At 38.1% G+C, this 24,897-nt stretch overlaps 1 protein-coding gene across 1 annotated transcript; it reads left to right on the plus strand.

Moving 5' to 3' along the window:
• The first annotated feature begins 1,333 nt into the window (after positions 1–1,333).
• LOC145775353 (ATP synthase subunit beta, mitochondrial-like) lies at positions 1,334–24,380 on the plus strand. The gene is made up of 11 exons (XM_082586644.1): positions 1,334–1,544; positions 20,491–20,670; positions 20,748–20,922; positions 21,718–21,839; positions 21,949–22,133; positions 22,526–22,662; positions 22,815–22,959; positions 23,072–23,284; positions 23,356–23,475; positions 23,702–23,783; positions 24,139–24,380. The coding sequence occupies exons 1-11, from the start codon at positions 1,451–1,453 to the stop codon at positions 24,240–24,242; spliced, it is 1,557 nt and encodes a 518-aa protein (XP_082442770.1). The 5' UTR covers positions 1,334–1,450; the 3' UTR covers positions 24,243–24,380.
• The last annotated feature ends 517 nt before the right edge of the window (positions 24,381–24,897 follow it).

Consider the following 24,897-nt stretch of genomic DNA (forward strand, 5'->3'; position numbering starts at 1 on the left):
AAATTAACATAGCCTACAGAAGCAAAAGTGCACACATAATGATAATGCAAACATAACATTGTGATAGAAAGGTAGCCTACAATGCTATAAACAATAAACATTGTCCACTTGTTTAACGCGTTCATTCGATGCATAAAACTATTTAGGGAGGCCTATTGTGGTGAAGCATCCCTTCCTCTACCCTATCCTCCACCGAAGTCAAAAGATCTAACTCCTACGCCAGGCATCAGATTTCTTGTCACGTCCTCCAGCTGCGTCACTTTGGCGATAAGCATCCCGGTCATTTTGGTAGCCTATGCTCTTCGTGACTGGTCAGTGTGGTGAGTCTGCCTCTTTTGTGTGGCAAGAACAATTTCAGGAGGCAATTAAAGAAAATATTTTGGTATTGGATTTATTCATTTGTGAGAGTCCAATAAAAGTGACACCATGGGATTTTTTTCACATATCCACGGCCTCAGGGATTCACAAGCTTTCATTACATGCAGATTTGGCATTTATAACAGCTGCTAATTCTGGAGTTGAGAAAGAAATAGGCTACATCTTTTTTAGGGACAAGCACACCATCTCTGAGTAAATGTTCATAAATTATAACGCGGTACTTCTTGGGTATCAACATTTTGTTAATAGCAGCTGAAATAATTGCAACCACAAACCCAGCTTATTAGCGCAAAAAGGAATTGACCTGTTTGAAGTGGCTACCAGCAACGCATGCAGCGGCGCGTAGTGGATTAAAAAATAGGTTACACACAATACACAGCCAATGACATTTCAGTACCAGACGAAAACTTCACTCTGTCCTAACCTGCATCAGTGGTTCAATATCTTTTGCAAGCATATGAAAATGCGAGGATAAGCTTCCAAAGAGGCTTTCTCATCCTCAGTGATTCAAAGCCTCTACAAGTATGCGAAACTGCCAGGATTAAGCTCTGCAAGAAGCTTTCCCAGTCCGAGGATAAAGATTCAATCAATCAATCCGAAGGCATAAATTCCAACAACTAATGAATCGTGCGCGAGCTGTCAAGCACCGGCTTTCGTTATGGTCTGCTGAGCAATGTATTTTCACAAGTTGCCATCACATTTTTGTTGATAAATATCTATTCATTTTTGTTTCGAACACTTTCGAACAGATTTTAAAAATGTTTAATGATAAATAAGAAATGTCTTCAAACACCTTCCTCAAGCTTTATACAAATATTATGATATGTATAGAATGGTTTGTGAGTTTTCCTGCAGATTTTGAAAACATGTTATACTTTCGGGATCGATGTAAAGTCCACAGGGGCAAGGACGGTAGCGTGACGAGTTCAACAGATTGCTGTGATTGGCTTGCCTTGAATATACTGGTCTTGCTTGTCAAAGGGTCAGTCTCGGAAACTGGTATTGAATTGAGGTTAGGATTTTTGATAGGTAGAGCAAAATACTTCCAATTTGTGCAGTTGGAAGCAAAACGATGTTAAACACCGCAAGGAACTGCATTAAGGCATTGAAATCTACCAAGCCTTTGTCAAACACTGCTGTTCAAGCAACATGTCTTGTGAACAATCGTAAGTCATGCTGAGTTTTCATCTGTATGATATAAGTTTGATACCTACTGTATGATAAAAAGTAATTTTCTTGTGTAAATTCTTTAAGCCAAGCTTAAAATTTCGCTATTTTATTTTGTTAAGTTGCTTTACAGTATAATAGGGACATGAGCATGCATTGTAGGTACGGTACCAGTACTTACGGTACGGTACCCATTGTAAGAATGTTTGATTATTGCTGCCACCATTTAGCACAAGTTTCCTATGTGGCACTGGCAACCTGGGTTTTTTTTTTCGGTCATTTATTGGTCAGTGACCAATTTTTTAGCAGAATGTTTGAAAAAATATAGTCAATTTGGTCAAATGTATAGGCTAGTCAATTTGGTCAAAATGTCGGAAAAAACAACGTTTCTCAGCGAAACTTAATGTTGTACCTAGCTAGGGCCGTCTTTAAATGTAGCAAACCTAGCAAACCACAAGGTTGCCAGATGGTATTTTTTATTGTATTTTTTTAATTTTCCTGGCGCTTTATTCATCGGGTGCATGGTTTTTAAAGGCTGTGGCTATATTTACACTATATAATGTAATAATAGCCTCAATAGTGTTGCCAGATAAGGAATTTTGCCCTAATTTGAGAGAAGTTTAAAGCTGTTGAAAACAAAAACTTGTATTTTAGAATTTTTTTTTAGTCCTGGGAAGATCAAAACCCTAATCTTATTCTTAACTCTAACCCTTACCTTAACCCTTCCTAACTTTAATCCTAACTCTGGCAACACCTGATTGTGGAAAAATAGCCCCTTCCTTTTTTAAAACCCTTTTGAATATGTTATTTGTTTAGTGTTGATGTTGCAGATGTTCTATTCTCATCTATAAAAAGATATCAAAATCTCTGCTTTGTTGGTTATGATTAGTTTTGATATAAATACAGGCCTCGAAACTGAAGGCGGCCATCGCGGCCATGGCCGCAATTAACCTACAAAAACCGACATTTTGTCCGCCGGGTCTCACTCTTCCGTCGGCCGCATTTGTCTGCCATGACGTTCCGAGACAATTTTACGCAAGCGGCCTTGTGAATAAAGTACTTTGCCACTTATAATCACAAAGGATTAGAAAGCAGTCAAAGCACCCGATAAATCACAATACACACTGTCTATGCTTGAATTGTTAACATTATTGATTGACCAAGCAGCTGATGTCTGATATCCGCAGGATGCAAAATGCAAGTGACACCACAATACCCTTTATTGATGTGATATATTCAATCTTCGAAATTAGCGTCAGCAATAAAAATGCCAAGGCCACACGAGCGCTTGTAAGGTTAGTGTTAGACATTCCTCCCAGTCGTTATGGCACAGCCATAGATTTGTTCATTAGTCAACACCCTGATGGAGCTCTACGAAAAAGAAAGAGGCGTGTGGATTGGTATCAAAGCCCGAAAGTCGCAAAACGTGGACGCTTCATTGCAAACGGCGAAGACGGTGTAGATTTGCAGCTAAGCGATAAGCCTCTTGATGTGTCTGATTCCAGTGATGACGCGATAACCTCGTGCTCCGATACAGCATCTGATGATTTCGACAGCTACGGTAGTTCTTTATCAAACAGACTTTGTGTTGTTCGCAGTATCCCAATTGTGCCGAAATTATGTTACTGTACACGTAAATAGAGGCAATCTTCTTGCAGGGAGCTATTAATTTGTTACGGTACCTGGTTGAGCAATTAACGTTATTTTATGATCATTCAGCGTTGTTAGATGTTGAGTTAACGTAAAACAAACATGAATTTCTTATTGGACATTGTTGTTACGCAATATAACCCGCCAGGAAATTAAATCGATTTGTGATGACTCGAACGTTGAATCAACCCAAAATTAACTTACCATGAGTTATTTAACGTGAATTACTGTAATAGCGTGCGACGTGCGTATCTTGTTGCTCGCTTTATTGCTACTTTTTATATTACAGTATTACATCACAACAAATCAAACAAACGTGATAAACCACTTTAGTATATTTTTCGCTTCTTGTTTTACATGTTTTGGAACAATTGTTTTGTAATAAACGTTCACAGCAATTGCCAAGGCAATTTCAACTTTTGCGTTTGGCCTGGGCAACGTTTCTGCCGAAGTAAAAATGTGCTAATTTTGAAGACTGAATTGATGTGCGTCGGAGTTCCGATGGCCGCCATGTGCTTGTGATTGGCCACCGAACAGCTTGCTTCAGTCGGACACGTTTGGCCGCCGGAAAAAAAAAATTTGTTCCGAGGCCTGAAATACATTTACTGTAAAGCAATGCCTTTGTGATTAACATTTGTGAGATATTTAAAGTTAATATTAACGCAGTATTTGGTAGCCAGACATTCGGAAATCAGTACTTCATCCCTTAGACCATGGTTGGGTGAGTTCACTAATTACTGGTTTTCTAAAAACCGGGCTGCAGACGATAAATAAAACATAACTTTTGCAGGCGACCGTTGTTCCTGCCTTGGGCTACGCCGTGTGACACAAAACGAAGTTTTGGTCATTTGAAATGTGTTTAAAGTATCTATATGCTTTGGCTCTTTTTTGGGCTACTTGCAAAAAAATTGGTTTGTTTTTGGGATTGGTTTGAAACATGTTTTTGGCTGGGTAATAATGTGGAATTTGGCTACTTTGCAAGGTTTGCTTCTTTAAATGTAGCAAACCTCACAAGGTTTGTACAATTACCTAGTGATGGTAACTACTATCTAGGCTATGACTTTGAGAAAGGTTTGTGCATTTTTCAATTGATAGTTATGAGGTTTTCTCAGCGGGCGTCTTTAAATGTCACAAACTTTGAATTCCTCGCAAAGCCTGAGAAGGTTTCAGCATTTGAAAGCCTACCCCAATAGGTTTTCATAGTCTCCCTAAAGAAGATAGATTTAGACTAGCAGCAAGTAATGGTAAGGTTGTCTGTAGTCTTGGCCTATCTATTTTATGCAAACTATAAACAGTTGAAAACCTCATCGGCCATCATTGTAGCAACCTTTCTCAAGATTTGCGAGGTTTGCTACATTTAAAAAAACAAACCTTGCAGAGTTGCCAGATTCCACAAAATTGCCCAGCCAAAAACACGTTTCAAACCAATCCCAAAATCCAATTCTTTACAAGTAGCCCAAAAAGGAGCCAAAGCATGTAGGTATTTTAAACACACTTCAAATGACCAAAACTTTTGGAAAAACTGGTTTCGTTTACAAAATATTCCTTACATTCTAAACACACACAAAAACTTGTCATCAGGAATTTTTTCGTTGTGTGTCAGTGCCACACGGCATAGCCCAGGAACTACGGTCACCTGCAAAAGTTAAGTTTTATTTATCTTATGCAGCTCGGTTTTTAGAGAACCAGTGATTAGTGAACTCATCCAACCATGGTCTAAGCACAGTCTGGTCTAAGGGATTGAGTGCTGATTCCTAAATGTCTGACTACCAAATATTGCGTTAATTGCCTCATTGCATGTCCAAAAGTTTTTACCAGAAAACTTTGGAGATTTTTTTTTAAATTGTTGAAAAAAAGTAGCCTACTGTTGTGAAATGCAGTGCATAATTTCATTTGTATATACAGTCTCGTTCAGTTGAAGAACATTGCAAATTAATTATTTTACCAGACAGCGCATAAGACTTAAAAAAAACTTTGCGATTTCAAAACAATGTGTGTGAGCCGTGTTTTTCTACCATACCACTATTTTCGTAGACCACGTTCCATACTCAAAACTACACAGCTGGTACGAGCTAAAAATAGCACGCTTGAATCAAAAACTTCAACGGTCAAAGTTCGCGTTGTGACGTCACAGAGATCGGTGAGATGAAAACAAGTTCGATTGCCGCAGTTTGCAGAAAAACGCTTTGATCATACCTGCTCAGCCAGGTCAGCAAAGCTGGTCTTTTTTGCATTGTTTTAACGTCTGCAGATAATAAATCAATGTAAAAAGGACCAGTTTTGCTGGATGGAACATATGGCATAGTGTTATGTAACATAGAACTAGTAAACTCTTTAAAGTTTAACCAGAATTGTAAACAGTTGTAGGAATCATCAGTTGTAATGTGTGTTGCAGCCTAGTCAGCACAGGCATCTTCCCAACAATTACGCCCATTCACAATAAAGCTTTTTTTTAGTAAATTGGTTAAACGAATCAATCGTATAATCGTATCAAAACGTCTTGCAAATAGGTGATTCGATTAACCGATTTCATATGTAGTAACTGTAACTAGTTACATTTTTGAAATTGATAACTGTAACAGTAACTCAGTTACTATTTTGGCCGAGTAACTGTAACTGTTACTTTTGAAAGTAACATTTGCCCACGTCTGCTTAAAGGCATACTAAATGAAATTTTCAAATGGGAACTAAGCATTAAAATGCGTATATATACTAAACATTCAAGAATATAGTAGAGTCATTTTCAGAGGATTCGTGACCGTGTTGAGGATACCAAAGTTTCTCAGTGGATTTAACAAGGGCAACTGATACTAAAAAAAATAAGCTCCCATATACCTCGCGAAAATGGCGGGAAAGTTGTTATTTTTGACGTTTTTCAAAATGGCCGCCACCGCCATCTTGGAAAACTGATAAAGTTAAATTTCTTGACGTGGATGGCCAAAAATGACAATTTAGATGTCAATTCCCACTAATTTTGGTGTCTGAAACACAATAAGATGGCATAATTCATGATTCAGAGTCCCATTGACCTCAAAATCCAAGATGGCAGACGTATGCGGTCCCCTACTGTTTTAAGATTCACTATCACTGCAGGACAAATATAATGCTTTTAAACTCACTGAAAAACTTTGGCATCGTAAACACGGTCACAAATCCTCTGAAACTATTGATAAATTTCAGCATGCCTATGCAGCAGTGGAATGGGACAAGGGGCCTAAAGGCCTGTAGGCTACATGCATAATAAATGTTGCATCCAGGTCAGCAGTAATCGCTATATTCAGCAAGCACACAATCGAAAACAGAAATCTGAACAGGAAGAAGCTCAAGCATCAACTTCAAGTCAACAACTGCCAGGAAATGTGCTTAAAAAACTTCGTTCTAGTACTGGAGTGGTTCATGATAAGAATCTCTGCGTGTGGTGTATGAAGAGACCACAAAAAAAAAACAATAATCCTGGCAAATCCAAACTTTTACTTCTGTCAACAGAAGACGCATGGAACCGGTTCAAATTGCATACAGTTTGTCTGTTAGATGAGTTTATAAGAGAAAGATTGAATACCCTACTCGCATCTATCCCAGACAGTCGAACGGCTTTGGGATTGGAAATTCGTTATCATCATGGATGTTGGCGCAATTATGTCAGCAACCCTCTGAATAAATCTTTGTCTGATGAAAATGCAGAGCATTTGCAACAGGTTAATCTTCGAGAGACCCAAGCAATCTTCTTTCATCATGTCCGTCAAGCTTTCTTTGAAAATTATGAAATCCGTACACTGCAAGGTCTACTAATGGATTACAAACGCATTACTTCAAATTATGGGTACTATTCCACATCAAAGTCCAGTTTCTTGAAGGAAATTCTGATCAAGGAATTCGGAAATGACATAGCATTTCATGAACGAGGTCAGAAGAATGTGAGTGAACTGGTATATGATACAAGAGCTGCAGGTTCATATCTTGAGGCTGCAATATCCTCTCTAGGTGTAAGCAACGATAACCTGATGAAGAATGTAGCTGGGAGACTCAGAGGTCAGATCATCAAAACAAAAACTATTCCTTGGCCTCCATACATACATGAGTTAGAAAATGAAGACCTAAATGATCTCCTCTTGAAGCTCATCACTTGGTTAAAGCATCCCACCAAGTCTGAAGTCGATGACACGCCCCCAGTCAGATCAATTGCATCTATTTTGACCAGCTACATCACTGGAAGACGTACTGCATTTGAGACAAACCTATCTTTACTGCTACATGGTATGGCAAAGAGTAGAGAAATGGTAAGCTTAGACATATTACATAAGGATGGCCTGGGAATCAGTTACAACGATGTACTTTAGGGTGTAACACTTTACACACTTTTTTTACAAATTGCTACTGGCTAGTTATTGTGGTTTGCAAAATGACCTAACTTGATCAAGGGGGAAAAAATTTTTGAAAAAAAAAATCATTTAAGCAGGCCACGCTCCCCATTTTTGTGGCAAAACCCCAATAACCCCACTATTTGCTATATTTCATCCCACGATGGAGGTAGAGAGCTAATTTTGCCACCAAAAGATGCAGAATACAAAAGTTTATATCCAACTTATGAATGTACCATAGCCCTAAACCCTTTAGTTTTTTCTATAATTGAGAAAAACTGTTTTTGACAGTAAAATTTGCATCTTTCGTAACCAAATGCTTGTATTTCAGATCATGGCTCAGATGAATGTCATTCAGCCATTACAGATAGCCTTTATTCAAACTCACAACTGTGTAACTATTACAGTCATTGAACAGAAGACAGTATTGTTGTTCTCAAACTTTTTTACAGAACTAAATCAGTATAATTTTGCAAGTGTCCTTCACCAATATACAGCACTGGTATACAAAATTTTATGATGTTTATCTCAAAATTGATTACAAAGATGTAAGAAGTCGAATAATGAATTTTCCCCAGGTCACCAAAATAATGCTTTTAAGCTGGTTAAGTAATTACCTCAGGTTTTAAAACTGCTGGTGTTAAATATCACATCAAAATATACTCAGCAATACGTCTGTGATAAAAACTCTTTCAGCATTACTTAAATGTATATATACTAGACTAGCCGAATCGGACTGTAGCCGAATAGGGAACTAGCCGAATCGGACTAGCCAAAACAGGCCATTTCGCCCCTGCACAGACCATTGGAGAACAAAGGTTATTTGCTCTTGTCCAATGTCTTCAAGAATTCATTCGAAAGAGCTAAGACTTCTTTTAGATCAGCGCTCAGAACGTAACATGGTGATTGGTAGTGTTGATGTGGCTGTCTGAAGCAAATACATTTGAAGCAAATACAAAACAGAACTCTCAGAACTTGCCATAAACACGCTAGTGATGAGTTTGATCTTACTAGTAACAGTGATGAATTAGAGACATCTTTTGAAGAGGAAATGCCAAAGTCATCATCCAGTGAATTTGAGTGTATGAGTGGCAGTGAAGAGGAAATTGCTTCAACATCATCACACCTTGTGAGTTCTAATGTTTGTAAATTAACAGACAAAAGACTTGCATCCCAGTGCCGTACAAGGTTCATCAGTTGTCTTAAAAATGAGAAGCTTCATGAAAGCATGTAATGCTTCTGAGCCAGCGAAGAAATGCTTCATTGACCACAGTGAGAAATGGCTGAACCCAAAGACAGCTGCTCTGGGTGCACTGCATGCCAACATTGATGTATCTAGGATTTCAACAGCAAAAAGCAGACACCAAAGCTCTGTTGTGGTCAAACTGTCCGCTGGCAGCATTTATGGATGCAACTTCTGCATTTTCACCATATCTGACAGCAGGGAGTAAGAATGATTAGGAGGGTCTGCTACTATTCGGCGAGACCAATTCGGCGAGTCCGATTCGACTAGTCTGATTCGGCGAGTTCCCTATTCGGCGAGAGCCTTTTTCAGCGAGTACCCTATTCGGCGAGTTTTTAAAATGTTTGAAAGGAAATTATCGGGTACCGTAGCCTAATTATAATTGCCGTTTTTACATCGTTTTAATGTCGCTAAACGTTGAAATCGTGCAGAAAGGAATAAAAATAAAATGTTTGAACTATTAAATTAAAATTCGTCATGTCAGTTCAGTTGTTTTTGACCATCATATGAAAAACAGTACACGTCAACATAGCAAAGGTGTAAAAAAAGGTAGAAGTGACAAAACGCGAACGTTAAAACGTGCTTGTGACCGAAGTAAGTTATTGAGTTGAAAGAAACATACGCGCCAACTTCCGGGGGGGCGGCGCCCCCCGTAAATTTATGGTTGAGGGGCAACAAAAATGGTGATGACAAGTGGTGTTTCAAAGATAAAGCACTTCGCGAAAGAGATTTAGATAATTTAAACGGACTTAAAGAATGCCGAAAGCAAGAAAAGCCTACGTTGCTCTTGCCCGCAAAGTCTTCCCGCTGTGAGACAATTATGATTAAACAGAACGCATTGCTTTCTTCGCAATGTGTGAGAATTAAATCGAAAACCGATAAAAAAAAAATGTGTTTAATGGTCTTGGTCGCAGATATTGCCTGCATTAACGACGTCTCTTACCGCTATTATCACCTAGCTAACCTGACATCATTGTTTTATGCGGCCGCTAAGGTTTGACATCGACTTTAACGATCATGGAATGTTACGTAATAATAAGAACGATTATATCCTACACGGAAAAATAAAAAAATGATCTCCTCTTTCTGTTTTGTCTCGTGAGCTTTGCATATTGCTCAACAAGTGCATAAAGTTTAGAATTGACAAGAAATCATTGAATTTGAAAATTAAGTTTGAATCACTGCAAATAAACGTATTCAAAACTTTTACTTAGGCCGACGCGATTTCACACTCCGTCATCTACGTCAACAATGGTTTTTAGTGCGTTCATTTTGAAAATTGCCGAGCTGGAGACAACAGCTTGTCCCGTGTTAGTTGAACTTGTCTTTTTGAGGTGAAAATCACTTGCGAACATCTCGACCTTTACTCGAGTATAGCCTACTGTATTCAATAAAAGACTATAAAGACTTTCGATAAAAAACAGAAGAGAAAACACTTCGCCGTTGTCAACGCTTTGAAAGGAAGTAAACTAATTAGCGAAACGAGGTTAATAAAACTGATAGCGGGTTTTCACTCTGCTTGAGATCATGATTTTTTGCGTTTTATTTCGATAACTTCACTGTCTTGAACGTTGTTATTCACTCGCACGAAAAGGAAATGAATCGGCTTGTTTTCCAACAGTTCCAATTATGAGCTAACAATATCAAAATTTTTAGGACTAGGCGTACTGCATGCGTAAAACTAATCCTTTTAAGCAGCGCTTCTAATAAATTCGGTTTGCGACCTATTTGTTAATATAAACAAGACACTAAGCTTAATCAAAGACTATTTTAATTGAGTAAAATAGCGTTATGACGTCATCACCTTTCTCGCCCCCCAAGGTTTTTTGAAAAGTCGGCGCCTATGGAAAGAAATTTGGCACGGTCGCAACACCTTCAGAAAAATTTAAGATATCAAGGGAAAATAAAACAAAGAAACTGTTACGAAAAAAAAATCATGTTTATGTCTATAAGTTAGTACTTTTGAATAGTTAAAATGATTAGTTTGGATCAACAAATGTGTGGCCTACAGCTTGGATTGAAAGGAAATTATCGGGTACCGTAGCCTAGTTATCCCGACCAGCAATAATTTGTTCCAAGAACACAGTTCATTTTTACATTGTAGTAACAGAATAAAAAGGCTAACCAAATGTGTGGCCTATCGTGTTAACGTCGCTAAACGTTGAAATCGTGTAGAAAAGGGAGCTTTTGCTGACTAGGATACTTTGAAACTTAGAAACATCCACAGAAGCCTTTCGATTTGTTCCAAGAACCCAGTTAGCCTAACGGTTCATTTTTACATTGTAGTAACAGAATGAAAAGGCTAACCAAATGTGTGGCCTACAGCTTGGATTGAAAGGAAATTATCGGGTACCGTAGCCCAGTTATCCCGACCAGCAAAAATTGCCGTTTTTACATCGTTTTAACGTCGCTAAATGTTGAAATCGTGTAGAAAAGAGAACTTTGCTTACTAGGATACATTGAAGCTGAGAAACATTCACAGAAGCCCTTCGAATTGTTCCAAGAACCCATTTAGCATAACATTTCATTTGTACATTGATTCAACGTCTGAATACATTATCTCAAAAATGCAACGTATCGTAGGGCTTCTGTGAATGTTTTTCAGTTTCAACGTATCCTAGACAGCAAAGTTCTCTTTTCTACACGATTTCAACGTTTAGCGACGTTAAAACGATAGGCCACACATTTGGTTAGCCTTTTCATTCTGTTACTACAATGTAAAAATGAACTGTTAGGCTAACTGGGTTCTTGGAACAAATTTTTGCTGGTCGGGATAACTAGGCTACGGTACCCGATAATTTCCTTTCATTTTTTTTTGTAACATTTCCTTTGTTTTATTTTCCCTTCATATCTTAAATTTTTCTGAAGGTGTTGCGACCGTGCCAAATTTCTTTCAACTCAATAACTTACTTCAGTCACAAGCACGTTTTAACGTTCGCGTTTTTGTCGCTTCTACCCTTTTCTACACCTTTGCTATGTTGACGTGTATTGTTTTTGATATGATGGTCAAAAATAAAAATAACTGAACTGACATGACGAATTTTAATTTAATAGTTCAACCATTTTATTTTTATTCCTTTCTGCACGATTTCAACGTTTTGCGACGTTAAAACTATGTAAAAACGGCAATTGTAATTAGGCTACGGTACCCGATAATTTCCTTTTAAAAATTTCAAAAACTTGCCGAATAGGGCACTCGCCGAAAAAGGCTCTCGCCGAATAGGGAACTCGCCGAATCGGGAACTCGCCGAATCGGACTAGTCGAATCGGACTCGCCGAATCGGACTCGCCGAAACGGGCCATTCCGTGATTAGGAAGTGTTTCGAAACAACAATACTTCTTGTGATCGATTGATAGGCCACATGAAGAAAACAATTAATAGCAAAAAGATTTGTGACACAAGTGATGTTGACATTAAGACAAAGAGTTATCGCAATGAGAAATTAACAGGACAATGTACTTTGTCTAGCACAGTGGTTCACAACCTTTTTGTCTTGGTGGAACCCCTTTTGGTGCCTTCAAAGCGGTCGCAGACCCCTAAAAATTTCTATTTGAATTTTTGGTATATCGCGTCTCCTTATGGAATCATATGTTATATAAGTTTCGAAGGAACACACTGAGAAGATTTTGCTGAATTCGCAACGCACTTGACGATTGATGAAATTATGTTATGACTTATGAGCTATAATTTGTTGGCACACAGGATCAAACATCAGTAGGCCTAATTTATATGCTGAGGATGTTTTTCTATAAATTTTATCAAAAGTTAATAGAATACTTGTGACCGTTACAAAGAATTTCTCTCTTTTTTCATTTGTAATCAATATTAATTCGTTATAATCACAGTCATTGCAAAATCTGTGAGTTGCATTTCCAAGTTAATCATTGATCAACAATCTGCTGTCTCAAAAGAATTAAGTTGAACATAGCCAACATTGCTTTATTAAAAGGTTTAAGTCATTTATATGGTATTTTTTAGTTAAAAAATCAAACCTTTGTGCAATGTTCTTTGCAATTTTAAACGACGCACCAGTGGGTTGCAACTTACAGTTTGAGAATCACTGTAAGCTAATACATAAACAAAGCACAAACAATTTTTAAATTTTGTAATTTATCAATCATGCTGAAAACTCGGAAACTTTTGCGGACCCCCTGAAATTGCTTCACGGGCCTCTTGGGGTCTGCGGACCCTCGGTTGAGAACCACTGGTCTAGCATGTATTGTATAGTTTTGTGTTGATTGTTTCCTGCCTCATTATTGAATAAAACATCACTGTTCTTATACAGCTTACAAGTTTGATTTAAAGGTTATGTTTTTAATGACTGAATGACAATCGTGCAAGCCAAGATCTGAATACAAGCATTTTGTTTCAAAAGTGACAGATTTTACTCTCAAAACAGTTTTTCTCAATTATGGAAAGAAGTAAAGGTTTTAGGGCTATAGCATGTTCTTAAGTCGGATAGAAACTTTGGTATTCTGCATCTTTTGGTGGCAAAAGCAGCTCTCTATCTCCACCAGGATACGAGATATAGCAAATTGTGGGGTAATGGGGATTTTGCGACAAAACAGGGAGCGTGGCCTGCTTAAACAATATTTTTTTTTCAAAATTTTTTTTCCATTGATCAAGTTAAGTCATTTCGCAAACCACAATAACTAGCCAACAAGTAAGTTGGTCGGAGTGTTACACCCTAATGTACTTATGCTTAGAGATTCCTGGTCAGCTACTGACCTGAAGCATTCAACTGAGTGTCCATTTGAACTTTATGAAGGAACACCCGCAGACCGCAATATGTATAGTCGACAACGATGACTTCAAAAGTGACACTTTGACTGGAAGTGGCCAATCACATCGTACAAATGTCATGTTTGTCCAGCCAGACTTGCCTGAGTTAAATCTACCCACCCTGATTGAAGATAGACCAGTTGTAAACACCACTTTGCCTTCCTACCTCTCTGCTAGTCTCAAAGAACTTGGAAGCCCAATGCAAAGAGTTGAACCATACAAAACAGTCAAGCGTGGTGAACAACGGCCATCAGACCAAGGGTAGCGGATGAACAACATCTGGACACAGCTCCTCAAAGAATGAGAAGTGTTATCCATGCATTGGCCCAAGCTAAGGCAAACGGAACAAGACCAAAGCCAGAAGATCAGACCGTACCAGCCTTTTCTGGCTTCCAGGCCAAGCTATCACCAGAAACCCAAAAAAGTCAAGCAATTTATCACATGACTTATCCTGATCCACTAAGCAAGACCATTCTGTATGAAGTCCTGCGCAAGCTCGCAAAGGGAAGTGATGACAAGAAGATGCCATTTGCCTTTATTGTCGGTGATCATCCGGTCTACGCATTATTGCTAGAATTGAAAAGTGAGAATCCAGACATGACTGCTGACATATTGCCATTCATGGAACCCTTTCATATCCAGATGTCTTTCATCAATGCGGTCTACAAGAGGTTCAAAGGCTCAGGCATTTCGGATGTATTGGTGGCTGCAGGTGTCGTTGCAAATGGATCCGTAGATCCAGCTCTGCGTGGAAAACACTTCAAACGCGGTGTGCGTTGCCTTCAACTCTTCTACGAGGCTTTGGTCCACCATGCACTAGACCAGGGCTTCCCAAAGTGGGGGTCGCGACCCCTTGAGGGGTCGCGTAATGAACTTCGGGGGTCGCAGAAAGTATACAAATTTAACACAAAGCACTGCATATTAACACTTACAGTATGTGCAAGATGCTGCGAAAGTTATTAACTTTACTAAGAGTCGTGCACTCAATAGGCCACCCGTATTTTGTAAGTTAATATAGTGAAACATGGAATAGGAGTTTAAAACCCTCTTTGCTGCATTGTAAACGTGAATTTCAAAACTAAAGCCAAAGCCTTAAAAAGTTATTAGTGTTAAAAAATTAGGTCGTGATTTTTCCAACGGAAAAAAGTTTAGCCTTTGTCTGCCGTTTTTGTAAAGACGTTTTTGGAAAGGCTTTTCAAATCATGCTACTTGTCAGGTTTGCTTGAAAAAAGGGGAACGAATTAACTTTGTCCTTCCAAGAAGAAAACATCTATGTTTTCACATTGAAATCTAAAGTTGGAGCGTTTATCAAAAAATTAAACATCTAGAAACAAAAGATTGAAAATGATTCGTTTGAAATATTCTCATTTATTGAAAAGTTTTTGGCTAACAATGGCGTGGAATCAAGCGTTATTAAGCCTCTGGTTATCGCCACTTGTCAAGACTGTTAAAAGAGTTTAAAAAGTAGTTTCTTCTAGAATTGGACAATACTAATTTAGATTGGATCTAAGATCCATTTGCAATGCAAAAACAAAGTACCGAGCACCTCTCTTTCACATCTCAGGAAAATTTTGCAGATCTATCTTTTGACTCTAAGTTGTGGCTTGAATTTTCTGGAAAAAAGTTTCACACTTTTTGGCTTAGCCTAACGTTAGAGCGGAATATTCACCATCATAAGGCTTATCAGTAACCGCACTCCTGCGGTTTGTCTCCACGTATATGTGCGATTGTGCGTGTCAGTGTTTTCAACGTTGATAAACTACCGTTCCAGCGTAAGTAACATTGAAACCGCCTATTGACAAACATTGAGTGACGGCTGGACCTGCTTTGTGGCAGAGAGCAGTCGCACCCATCACACTGAATAAATATGTTTACTTTTTGGTTTTGTTTCCAGCAGGCTACAAGTAGTGAAGTAGTAGGCTTCAAGTACGGATAGCTTGTTTTTAGTTTTCGTTTAAATTAAACCTTTCAATAAATATCACAAACGTATATTTCGCATTGTTTATTCTTTTGACCGTAATGGGTCGCGGAAAATTTTAGGAGATTAAAAGGGGTCGCGAGCAAAAAAGTTTGGGAAGTCCTGCACTAGACAAACGTTGGGAAGGTTCCACTCTGTCTGAAGAGATTCAGGCATATCTCAGTAAGTTACGCTGTTCAGCAGACCAACAAGAACTTAATGATGCAAATGCTGAGTTAGAGAACAATGCCGATCTCAAGGTGCTTGTTGACTCCTTATGCGAGAACTGAGATGGTGCTCCACAAGCAGATTTCTGGATTTCATTCTTGGAGATGGTAGAAGAAGCAGAAGTGCAGAAGAAGACACAGCTCTTTTCACACTCTATAGTAAACTGCGATCCGAGGGGTATTCAGAAGCGGTTGTCATAGACACTGAGGATACCGATAACTATGTTCAGGCAGCCTATGTGGCTCGGAAAATATCAGGACTTTTGTGCTTGAAACGCAAATCTCATCTGATAAGTGCTCGATGTTTGTGTGATGAGGCAATGGCGGAGTCTTTGATCCCACTTCATGTTCTTACCGGATGCGATCATAACTCCGGCTTTTATGGAGTAGGCAAGAAAACTATTGTTGACCATGTAGAACAATCATCAGAAGCTCACAACCTCCTTAAGAGTTGTGGCACAATCCACCCAGTCACACAAGAAATCATGAATGACTAAAAATTTCCAGCTTCACAATCATCCATCACCAATTGGCCATGGATGGCACCTTGTAAATGGCAAATGCCTCCCAGTACGCTATACCCAACCTGCACTTCCACCATCCCTGGAACTTCCAACAGCTTCAAGTCATCTATATATAGGGAACAGCGATGATAATAGCGGAAGTGATTCTGACAGCTGTGCATCATATTTGTCCTGCAGTGATAGTGAATCTTAAAACAGTAGGGGACTGCATACGTCTGCCATCTTGGATTTTGAGGTCAAGGAGACTCTGAATCATGAATTATGCCATCCCATTGTGTTTCTGACACCAAAATTAGTGGGAATTGACATCTAAGTTGTCATTTTTGGCCATCTACGTCAAGAAATTTAACTTTATCAGTTTTCCAAGATGGCGGTGGTGGCCATTTTGAAAAACGTCAAAAATAACAACTTTCCCGCCATTTTCGCGAGGTATATGGGAGCTTATTTTTTTTAGTATCAGTTGCCCTTGTTAAATCCACTGAGAAACTTTGGTATCCTCAACACGGTCACGGATCCTCTGAAAATGACTCTACTAATACATTTCATAAAAATTACTGAAGAAAAAAATTGTATTCAATGTCGCTGGCAAGGCGCAAAGTCCAATGTTTCATTTATTTTTTGCAAAATGACCAAAAAGTGAAAAAGTGCCATTCACGTGTCGACAATAGCCTACGCTGATTTTGAAGACTGAATGATGTATACATGGTTGTTTGATTTCCTGTCTGACGTTTTTTGGTTGTATGTTCATTCACAAACTGCTGATTGTTTTTTGGAATTCACAATCCGTGAAATTTAATCGCCCGCACGTTTAAACTAGACCTGCAGAGTGCAGACTCTGCAGTTAAAATTGGGGATGGCGTGTACCAGCATACTAGACGCAATTTTTTGCGATTTCACAATCTGTATTTTAATCAAGAGTGCATACAAAAATTGGGGGCAAAATTGTTTACACCATCATCATGCAGGGTTGTCGGTATTTTACCCAACCCAAAAAACCCAGGTGGTTTTTTTTTAAAAACCCACTTAAAAAAACACAAAAAACCCAGAGCATCGTATTTGTCCAATTTTTATCAGAAAATTAAAAAAATGAAGCAAAGTACTACAAGGTATATACTTAACCGTATCTGTTACTGGCATAGACCTTATGGTCTCGCCCTCTGCTAATTCAGCAATTTCACATAGAAACAGTGACGCTAGAAACCTGAGATTTTTTGACTTTTACTTTTTTATCTTGCCCCAAATTTTAATCCCGATTATGTTGCTATCGGATAATTGTGAAGTTCACAATAAACCTTTTGTCACAGTCAGTGATGAATTGCAGGAAAATTTCGGGTTTGTTCAATAGCTTGATTGACAGTTTACTATTAGCGTGCGGTTTCATTTCCTGTTAACGCAATGCCGCTAAAATTCCAGGCAGCAAAATCCGTCTTTTTACATTGATTCAACGTCGATTTTGCTGTCTGGGTATAAAGTCGGTCTCTGACACAATATGAGTCATTTTTTGCTGGCACACACTAATTAGGAAGGTAATTCGTTATTTGTGCAAATTGCTTTGTAGTGCAAAAAGTGCATGTAATACTGTTTCCACAGAAACGGAAAAACAAAATTGATGAAATTCTATGTTCAATGCAATAAGACTTTCAAAATGAAATGTCAACTGAAAAATTTGACCAAGAAATGGCGAAAATAGGTCTAAAACCAAGTCTTTACCACCTTTTTTACCTAAAATATATAATTACAAATATATTTTGCAAAATAAATTAATTGAAGTGATAGATAAGGCTTTTGACCAACGGCATACTTTTTCCCGGTGTTATTTGATATAAGCCGACGGAGTAATTGGCAATAAGAGAGACGTAGACCTGATGGTCTCGGCCAGTAACTCTTGCCGCCAAAAGGAAGCAGTGACAGATACGGTTAAACGGATACTAAAGGAAAAACCTGACTTGGTGATTTTCCACGTTCTTTCTGTTTAACATGCTACCATAAAATGATTTTCAATAAAATTTTGCCCCATTGCGGTTTGACCACCACTGCTCGTGTTCTTTTGTCAAGCTTTCAAAACGAAATTGGGCTTGAGCAGCAAAGCGTGCGACTTTACAGTCTGCATCACTAGAGACTAGCAATCAGCTGATCTCGCAATAATTGTTACTGCGGCGATTTGACTGTAGGCTATGTATGTATATATGTACATAGTACAATACATCAAAACATCAGACAGTTTGCTCAAAACATCAGATGTGGTAACGTGGCTTTTGTCATGGCTGTCTTTTGGGACGTATTCTCGAGCACGACGAGCAGTGTTTGCACTTTTGGTTATTTTAAAAAAAAGGAAATAAATGAAACATTCGACTTTGGGCCTTGCCAGCGCCATTGAAAACATTTTTTTTTCGGTAATTTTTCTTGAAATGTATGCTTGAATGTTCAGTTTACGCATTTTAATGCTTAATTCCGGTTTGAAATTTTCATTTAGTAGGCCTTTAAAACAAACTTCAAATTAGGACTGAAGGATGTGATGGTGAAGGAAATTTCCAAGGAAAAATTGAAAACACAGTGGATATTTCTATACACAAAAATCAAGTAATGCCGCTTTTTACTACACTAAAACTCATTTATGTAAGAAGGCCTTCAAAGTTAAACAGCCCTAGTGCATTGTTTTATTGAATTATGCCAGCATGTACTATGAGTGAGAGGTACTTCATTGGTAAAAAGTGGTATTTGAGGTGAAATAAGCATGAATGTACCTTTTTGCATCTTTTTAAAATAAAACCCAAAAAAAAACCATGCGGGTTGGGCTGCGTTTTTTTTTTTAAATCACCTGGGTTTTTTTGTGTTGGGTAAATTACGACAACCCTGATTTGCTAGTGCTATCGTTATTTGTATTTTGGTCGCCGAGAAAGAGCTTTCGGTAGGCCACGATGGTTGCCGAAAAAAACATGAGTTTTAAGACCTGTGTTTCCATATGTATATATATTGATGAAGTAGCTATTTTTACACTGCTGGTAGTGATCAAAATGCTTCTGTTTCATCTCAGGTGTTGCCAGAGTGGGTTAGAGTTAAAGTTTGGGTATTGTTCTTTGCCAAGAAATCTCTCAAATTACAAGTTTTTGTCTTCAACGACTTCAAATTTTTTTTCAAATTAGGGCAGAATTTCGTATCTGCCAACCTAGCCAGGAGCCATGTCCATATCATACCTTATAAATCCTAATTGTGTCATTCATGTGCATTGTGCTTGTGCAGCCGAATTAACACAGTAGCCTATTGCAAAAAAGGTATTGCTCTTTTCCTGTTTTTTTTTTATGGTGAGACTTTTCGGTCATTTGTCAGAAATGACTTAAAAAAATTCTGTCATTTTTTATTCATTTCAGTCATTGTTTCTGATGAAAATATTTCTTTTTAAGTAGCTGATACAAACCAAAATTTGCACTTCCTGACTGGCTACAACAACATTAAGTTTCGTTGAGAAACATTGATTGACCGATATTTTGACCAAATTGACTATATGTTTTTTCGGACATTTTGCTAAAAAATCGGTCAATGACCGAAAAAAAAACACAGCTCTCTTCTAAAGTCGGTCAAAAGATGTTCAAAATTCAATTGAGCCAAACATGGCGTTGGTACCCTATAACTATGATTAAAAAACAGCTTTGATGTCTATTAATTGGATCAGCATATAGTCTACACATATCATGCAGTATGAAATGAACTTTTTTAGAGTAAAATATACGTTTTAAGAGTGGTTCGCAAACATTGACTGCTTAGTGCTTAGGTTAATTTGCACCCACAGATGCGACTTACAATTGAACAGCTTTACAAATGAGTAAATGTGGTAATGGCTAACTTCTACAGCTACAGTAGAAGGGTACTCATGACCTTTGATGCTTTGCTTCCACATTAGCAGTAGTAGAAAGTATTCTGTCCGCCTTTTAATATTTCTGAATGATATTTGTCAAATTATTTTTGTTTTGATGTTTTTAGAAATAAAGAAGAGCTCTTCTAGATATAGTAAAAAAGTACAGCAAACAAGCTAACCTGCACCACTGAAGTGAGAACTTTGCAAACAAAAAGATTGTTTCTCAATTCTCATTTGCTACTATGTTAAGAGCCATGCTTGTTTTATTGATTTGACTTTACAGCTCTGGTTTAAATTAAATTGCACTCTACAAATGCTACATTTAATCTCTAATGTTTTTTTTGTCTCAGGTAATTATGCCAAATCTGCTGCTCAGCCAGCTGAAGCAGCAACATTGAAGGGGAAAGTGGTAGCAGTTATTGGGCCAGTGGTTGATGTTCACTTTGAAGAAGGGAGGCCTCCAATCCTCAATGCCCTTGAAGTAGAAGGAAGAGACAACAGACTTGTCCTTGAAGTGGCTCAACATCTTGGTATGTATCTCTTTTTCAAAGTGATCATGTGGAATTTGTTTGATTTGAACATTCTAAATCCAACCTAAATTTTGCAGGTCAAAACACTGTTCGAACAATTGCTATGGACTCTACCGAGCGATTAGTTAGAGGTCAAGTAGTTGCTGATGTTGGATCTCCAATAAGAGTTCCTGTTGGTCCTGGAACTCTGGGCAGAATCATTAATGTCATTGGAGAGCCTATTGATGAACGTGGTCCTGTTGACACTGAGCAGTATGTCATGAATCGACTTGTAAATTAAATGAAGCATAGAAAAGTCTTGGATAATATAAGAAATTATAGTTTGAAGTGTTATGACTTTCAAATTTCACTGATTCCAAGTTGGTTGTTTTCGGCTTCATTGGGCATTCGCTTGTTTAAACACAAAACCCTACATGTTTTGATAAAGCAAATAGTTTACGTAGTGTGATTAAAGGCAATTGCTATCCTTGGCAGCAGTTAAATATGATACTGCTTGTTCATCTGGAAACGATTGCAAAATCAAGAAGGATATATCAATTATGCAACTGGTTGTATTTGTCATTTGCATGGTATAGACTTTACATAAGAAAATGGTTAATGAATTTGATTTCTTATGAATATATACTTCAAAGTTTATCAGTTGTATTTTTACAAAGAGCTTCTTGACAACATTGCTTGATTAATTTGAGCATTTGATTTCTAAAATAAAACATAGCCTATATGGCACCAGACTAAAACTATTTTGCCAGACTATGTTATAGTTATGTATGCTTGCTAATGCTAAGCTTAACTGCTTATTGTTTTTAACTGGAAACAAGTTGCTTGTTCACAAAAGACATTGCCTTGTTTTTTTATTATGGCAGTCTAATGCCAATTTGCATGCTTTGATTAAAGTTAGCTTTACAAATAGACCACAGTCACACTACTCAATTTTTGTACTAATTACAAAGACGGCGGTATCAACTACTGTCGAAATAATAAAAATGTGTATATATATGTAGGATTGTAGATTTATTTTTATTGGGAACTATATATATTTCTTAATAGCTTTGCTGGCATCCACGCTCCACCCCCAGATCTGATTGACACCGGTGGTGCACAAGAAATCTTGGAAACTGGCATTAAAGTTGTAGATTTACTAGCTCCATATGCAAAAGGAGGAAAGATCGGTAAGTTGTTGTGACTCAAGAAATGTTATTAGAATTTCAGATTCATCTAATTATATATATGTTTAGTCATAATTACGTCACCAATATCTTACATCACGTATATTTTCAGGCCTGTTTGGTGGTGCCGGTGTAGGAAAGACTGTATTTATTATGGAACTGATCAACAATGTCGCGAAGGCTCATGGAGGCTACTCTGTATTTGCCGGAGTTGGTGAAAGGACAAGAGAAGGAAATGATTTATATCACGAGATGATTGATTCTGGTGTCATTTCTCTTAAAGATAAATCATCAAAGGTATTTTATACCATGCATTGGTGTGCGGATTTTTTTACTTAATTCAATTTAAAACATATTTCCCATTAGTACTTTCAATCTGACATCTGACTTCAACATGAAATACATTGTTACTTAAAATATTGTATTTATCATTTTACCTGTAAAATAATATTGAAGTTTAGTTGCATCAACGCAATTGCTATCCTTGGCAGCAGTTACACACAATACTGCATGTTCATCTGGAAACGATTGCAAAAGTAATGAAGTGTTGCCAATATGTGGTTGATTATAGTATCATCTGCAGTGTGCAATTCTCTGACAAACAAACGTGATAAAAGTGTAAGAGTACCGGTACTGAACATTCAGCTGCAAATGTAGCAGTAGCTGTTATTCATGGTAATTGTGCTCAGGTAGCGCTTGTGTACGGACAAATGAACGAACCACCAGGTGCTCGTGCCAGAGTCGCTCTCACTGGATTGACAGTTGCTGAATATTTTAGAGATCAAGAAGGTCAAGATGTGCTGCTCTTTATTGATAACATCTTCCGGTGCGTATTTAAACTTATAGGAAACAATTTCCCGGGCTGTATCGTATTTTCTTCATTTTTGCTATAAGTGTCATCGCTGCTGTCATGTTACTGATATTAACTTATTATTGCCATCTAGTTGCGATGAACAAAGATTCAAAATTAATTTTCAGATTTACACAAGCTGGATCAGAAGTATCAGCTTTGTTAGGCCGAATTCCTTCAGCTGTGGGTTACCAACCAACATTGGCCACTGACATGGGTACCATGCAGGAACGCATTACCACTACAAAGAAGGGATCTATCACCTCTGTACAGGTAAAAGACGAAGGTTTGGTTTTGCCTGAAGTTTTGTTTGGATAATAATAAGCATTGGTGACTTTAAACCCTAAAACTTAAGTCTTCAGTAACTATAAAAGTCCATGTTTAGGCTATTTATGTGCCTGCTGACGATTTGACCGATCCCAGTCCTGCGACAACGTTTTCTCACTTGGATGCCACGACTGTGCTATCGCGTCAAGTCGCCGAACTCGGCTTCTACCCTGCCGTGGACCCCCTTGAATCGTCGTCCCGTATCATGGACCCCAACATCGTTGGTTTGGACCACTACGACTGCGCCAGAAGGGTCAAGAAGATCTTGCAGGTCAGTTTATATGTTAATCGTGTGGTGTAGAACATGTGTAGACATTTGTGTTCACAAATTTTTTTTTTTAGGATCACAAGTCTCTTCAGGACATTATTGCTATTCTTGGAATGGGAGAACTCTCCCAGGAAGAAAAGTTGACTGTGACGCGTGCCCGAAAGATTCAGCGTTTCCTCTCCCAACCATTCCAAGTGAGAAGTTGTAGATTTTATCACATGTGATAGATCTTTAGCGTTGACAAATTGTCTCGAATTATGATCTGTCGTTTACGTTAGCAGCTGTCACTATCCTCAACTGGTTCCAAGCTTATATCGATGGTCACCAGCCGATAAGTATGCAGTCTTATTTTTTGTAGGATCACTTGTATCAGATCAACTGTTATTTGCGTCTTTAACAAAGTTTTTATGTAAATGCCAGGTCGCTGAAACTTTTACTGGAACACCCGGAAAACTTGTATCACTGAAAGACACCATGAAAGGTTTTAATCTCATCCTTGATGGTAAGTGAAACGGCCTATCAATAGTTCCATGAAAGCAATTGCTATCCTTGGCAGCAGTTACACACAATACTGCATGTTCATCTGGAAACGATTGCAAAATTAAAGAAGTTTATCTAGTGCGGTTGTTCATTGTATCAATCGCACAGTATTTACTTCGGACAAACCTTAAACATCGAGTCGTTTTGGTTTTGACAGGTTTTCATGCTCTTGGATAATCAAAGAGATGGATTATTATTTAGGCTTAGCCACAAATTGACAAAACGCTTTTACTCAAACTAAAATAAAAAATTTGCGTTCCTTGCTTGATATTGAAACCAATATGTGCAGTTCACTGCTCACACTTTTTTTGTCGCAGGCGAACTTGATCATTTACCAGAGGGCGCCTTTTACATGGTTGGCGATATCGATGAGGTCATGCAGAAGGCAGACCAGATCGCAAGCGAGATGGCAGATCAGTAAATAATTCAGCGACAACTGACGATGATGATGATTAGAATTCGCTCCCCAGTGTCCGGTTTCTCCAAAGCTACATAAAGTTTCAGTGTCCGTTGATTTTCTGCGTTTTTCCCATAAAAATAAACTAATGTTCTATTTGAAGTGTTTCGCTGATCCTGTGCCAAATTGACAAAATGAAGAGCTCGGAATCGAGATGTGTAGTTGACTAGTTGTGATTGTACTTGCAAGGTTGCAGTTTTATGTTCAAAGCTGGCCGAGTGATTAGCAGGAAGCCATTTGTTTTCTGCAAATAGACAGTAAATCGAGTTTATGTTGAATCTCAGCACCCTGTCTCACCATTAAAAAAATCTTACTCGCTTTTCAGTGTTTCTGTATGGGAGATCACACAAGTAGCAATATACTCGACTGCCGAGAAACATGTAAGTGTGGACGCCAACGATATGGTTAGCGAAACGTTATACAATACATTACATACTATGACATGACCATTAGAATGTTTTATATTTTCGAAAAGGCTTGGTTTAAATGTTGAGGTTTTTGGAAAAACTGGACGTCTAAAGTTTTAGCTGGTTACCTATCGCAGTTTTGTCTGTCCAATGTAGAAGGACATTGGACAGACAAAACGTGATCTTAAATCTAGAATCAACGAGCACCAAAG

This window comes from Aplidium turbinatum, chromosome 1 (genome assembly GCF_918807975.1).
Source record: "Aplidium turbinatum chromosome 1, kaAplTurb1.1, whole genome shotgun sequence".
Lineage (NCBI taxonomy): Eukaryota > Metazoa > Chordata > Ascidiacea > Aplousobranchia > Polyclinidae > Aplidium > Aplidium turbinatum.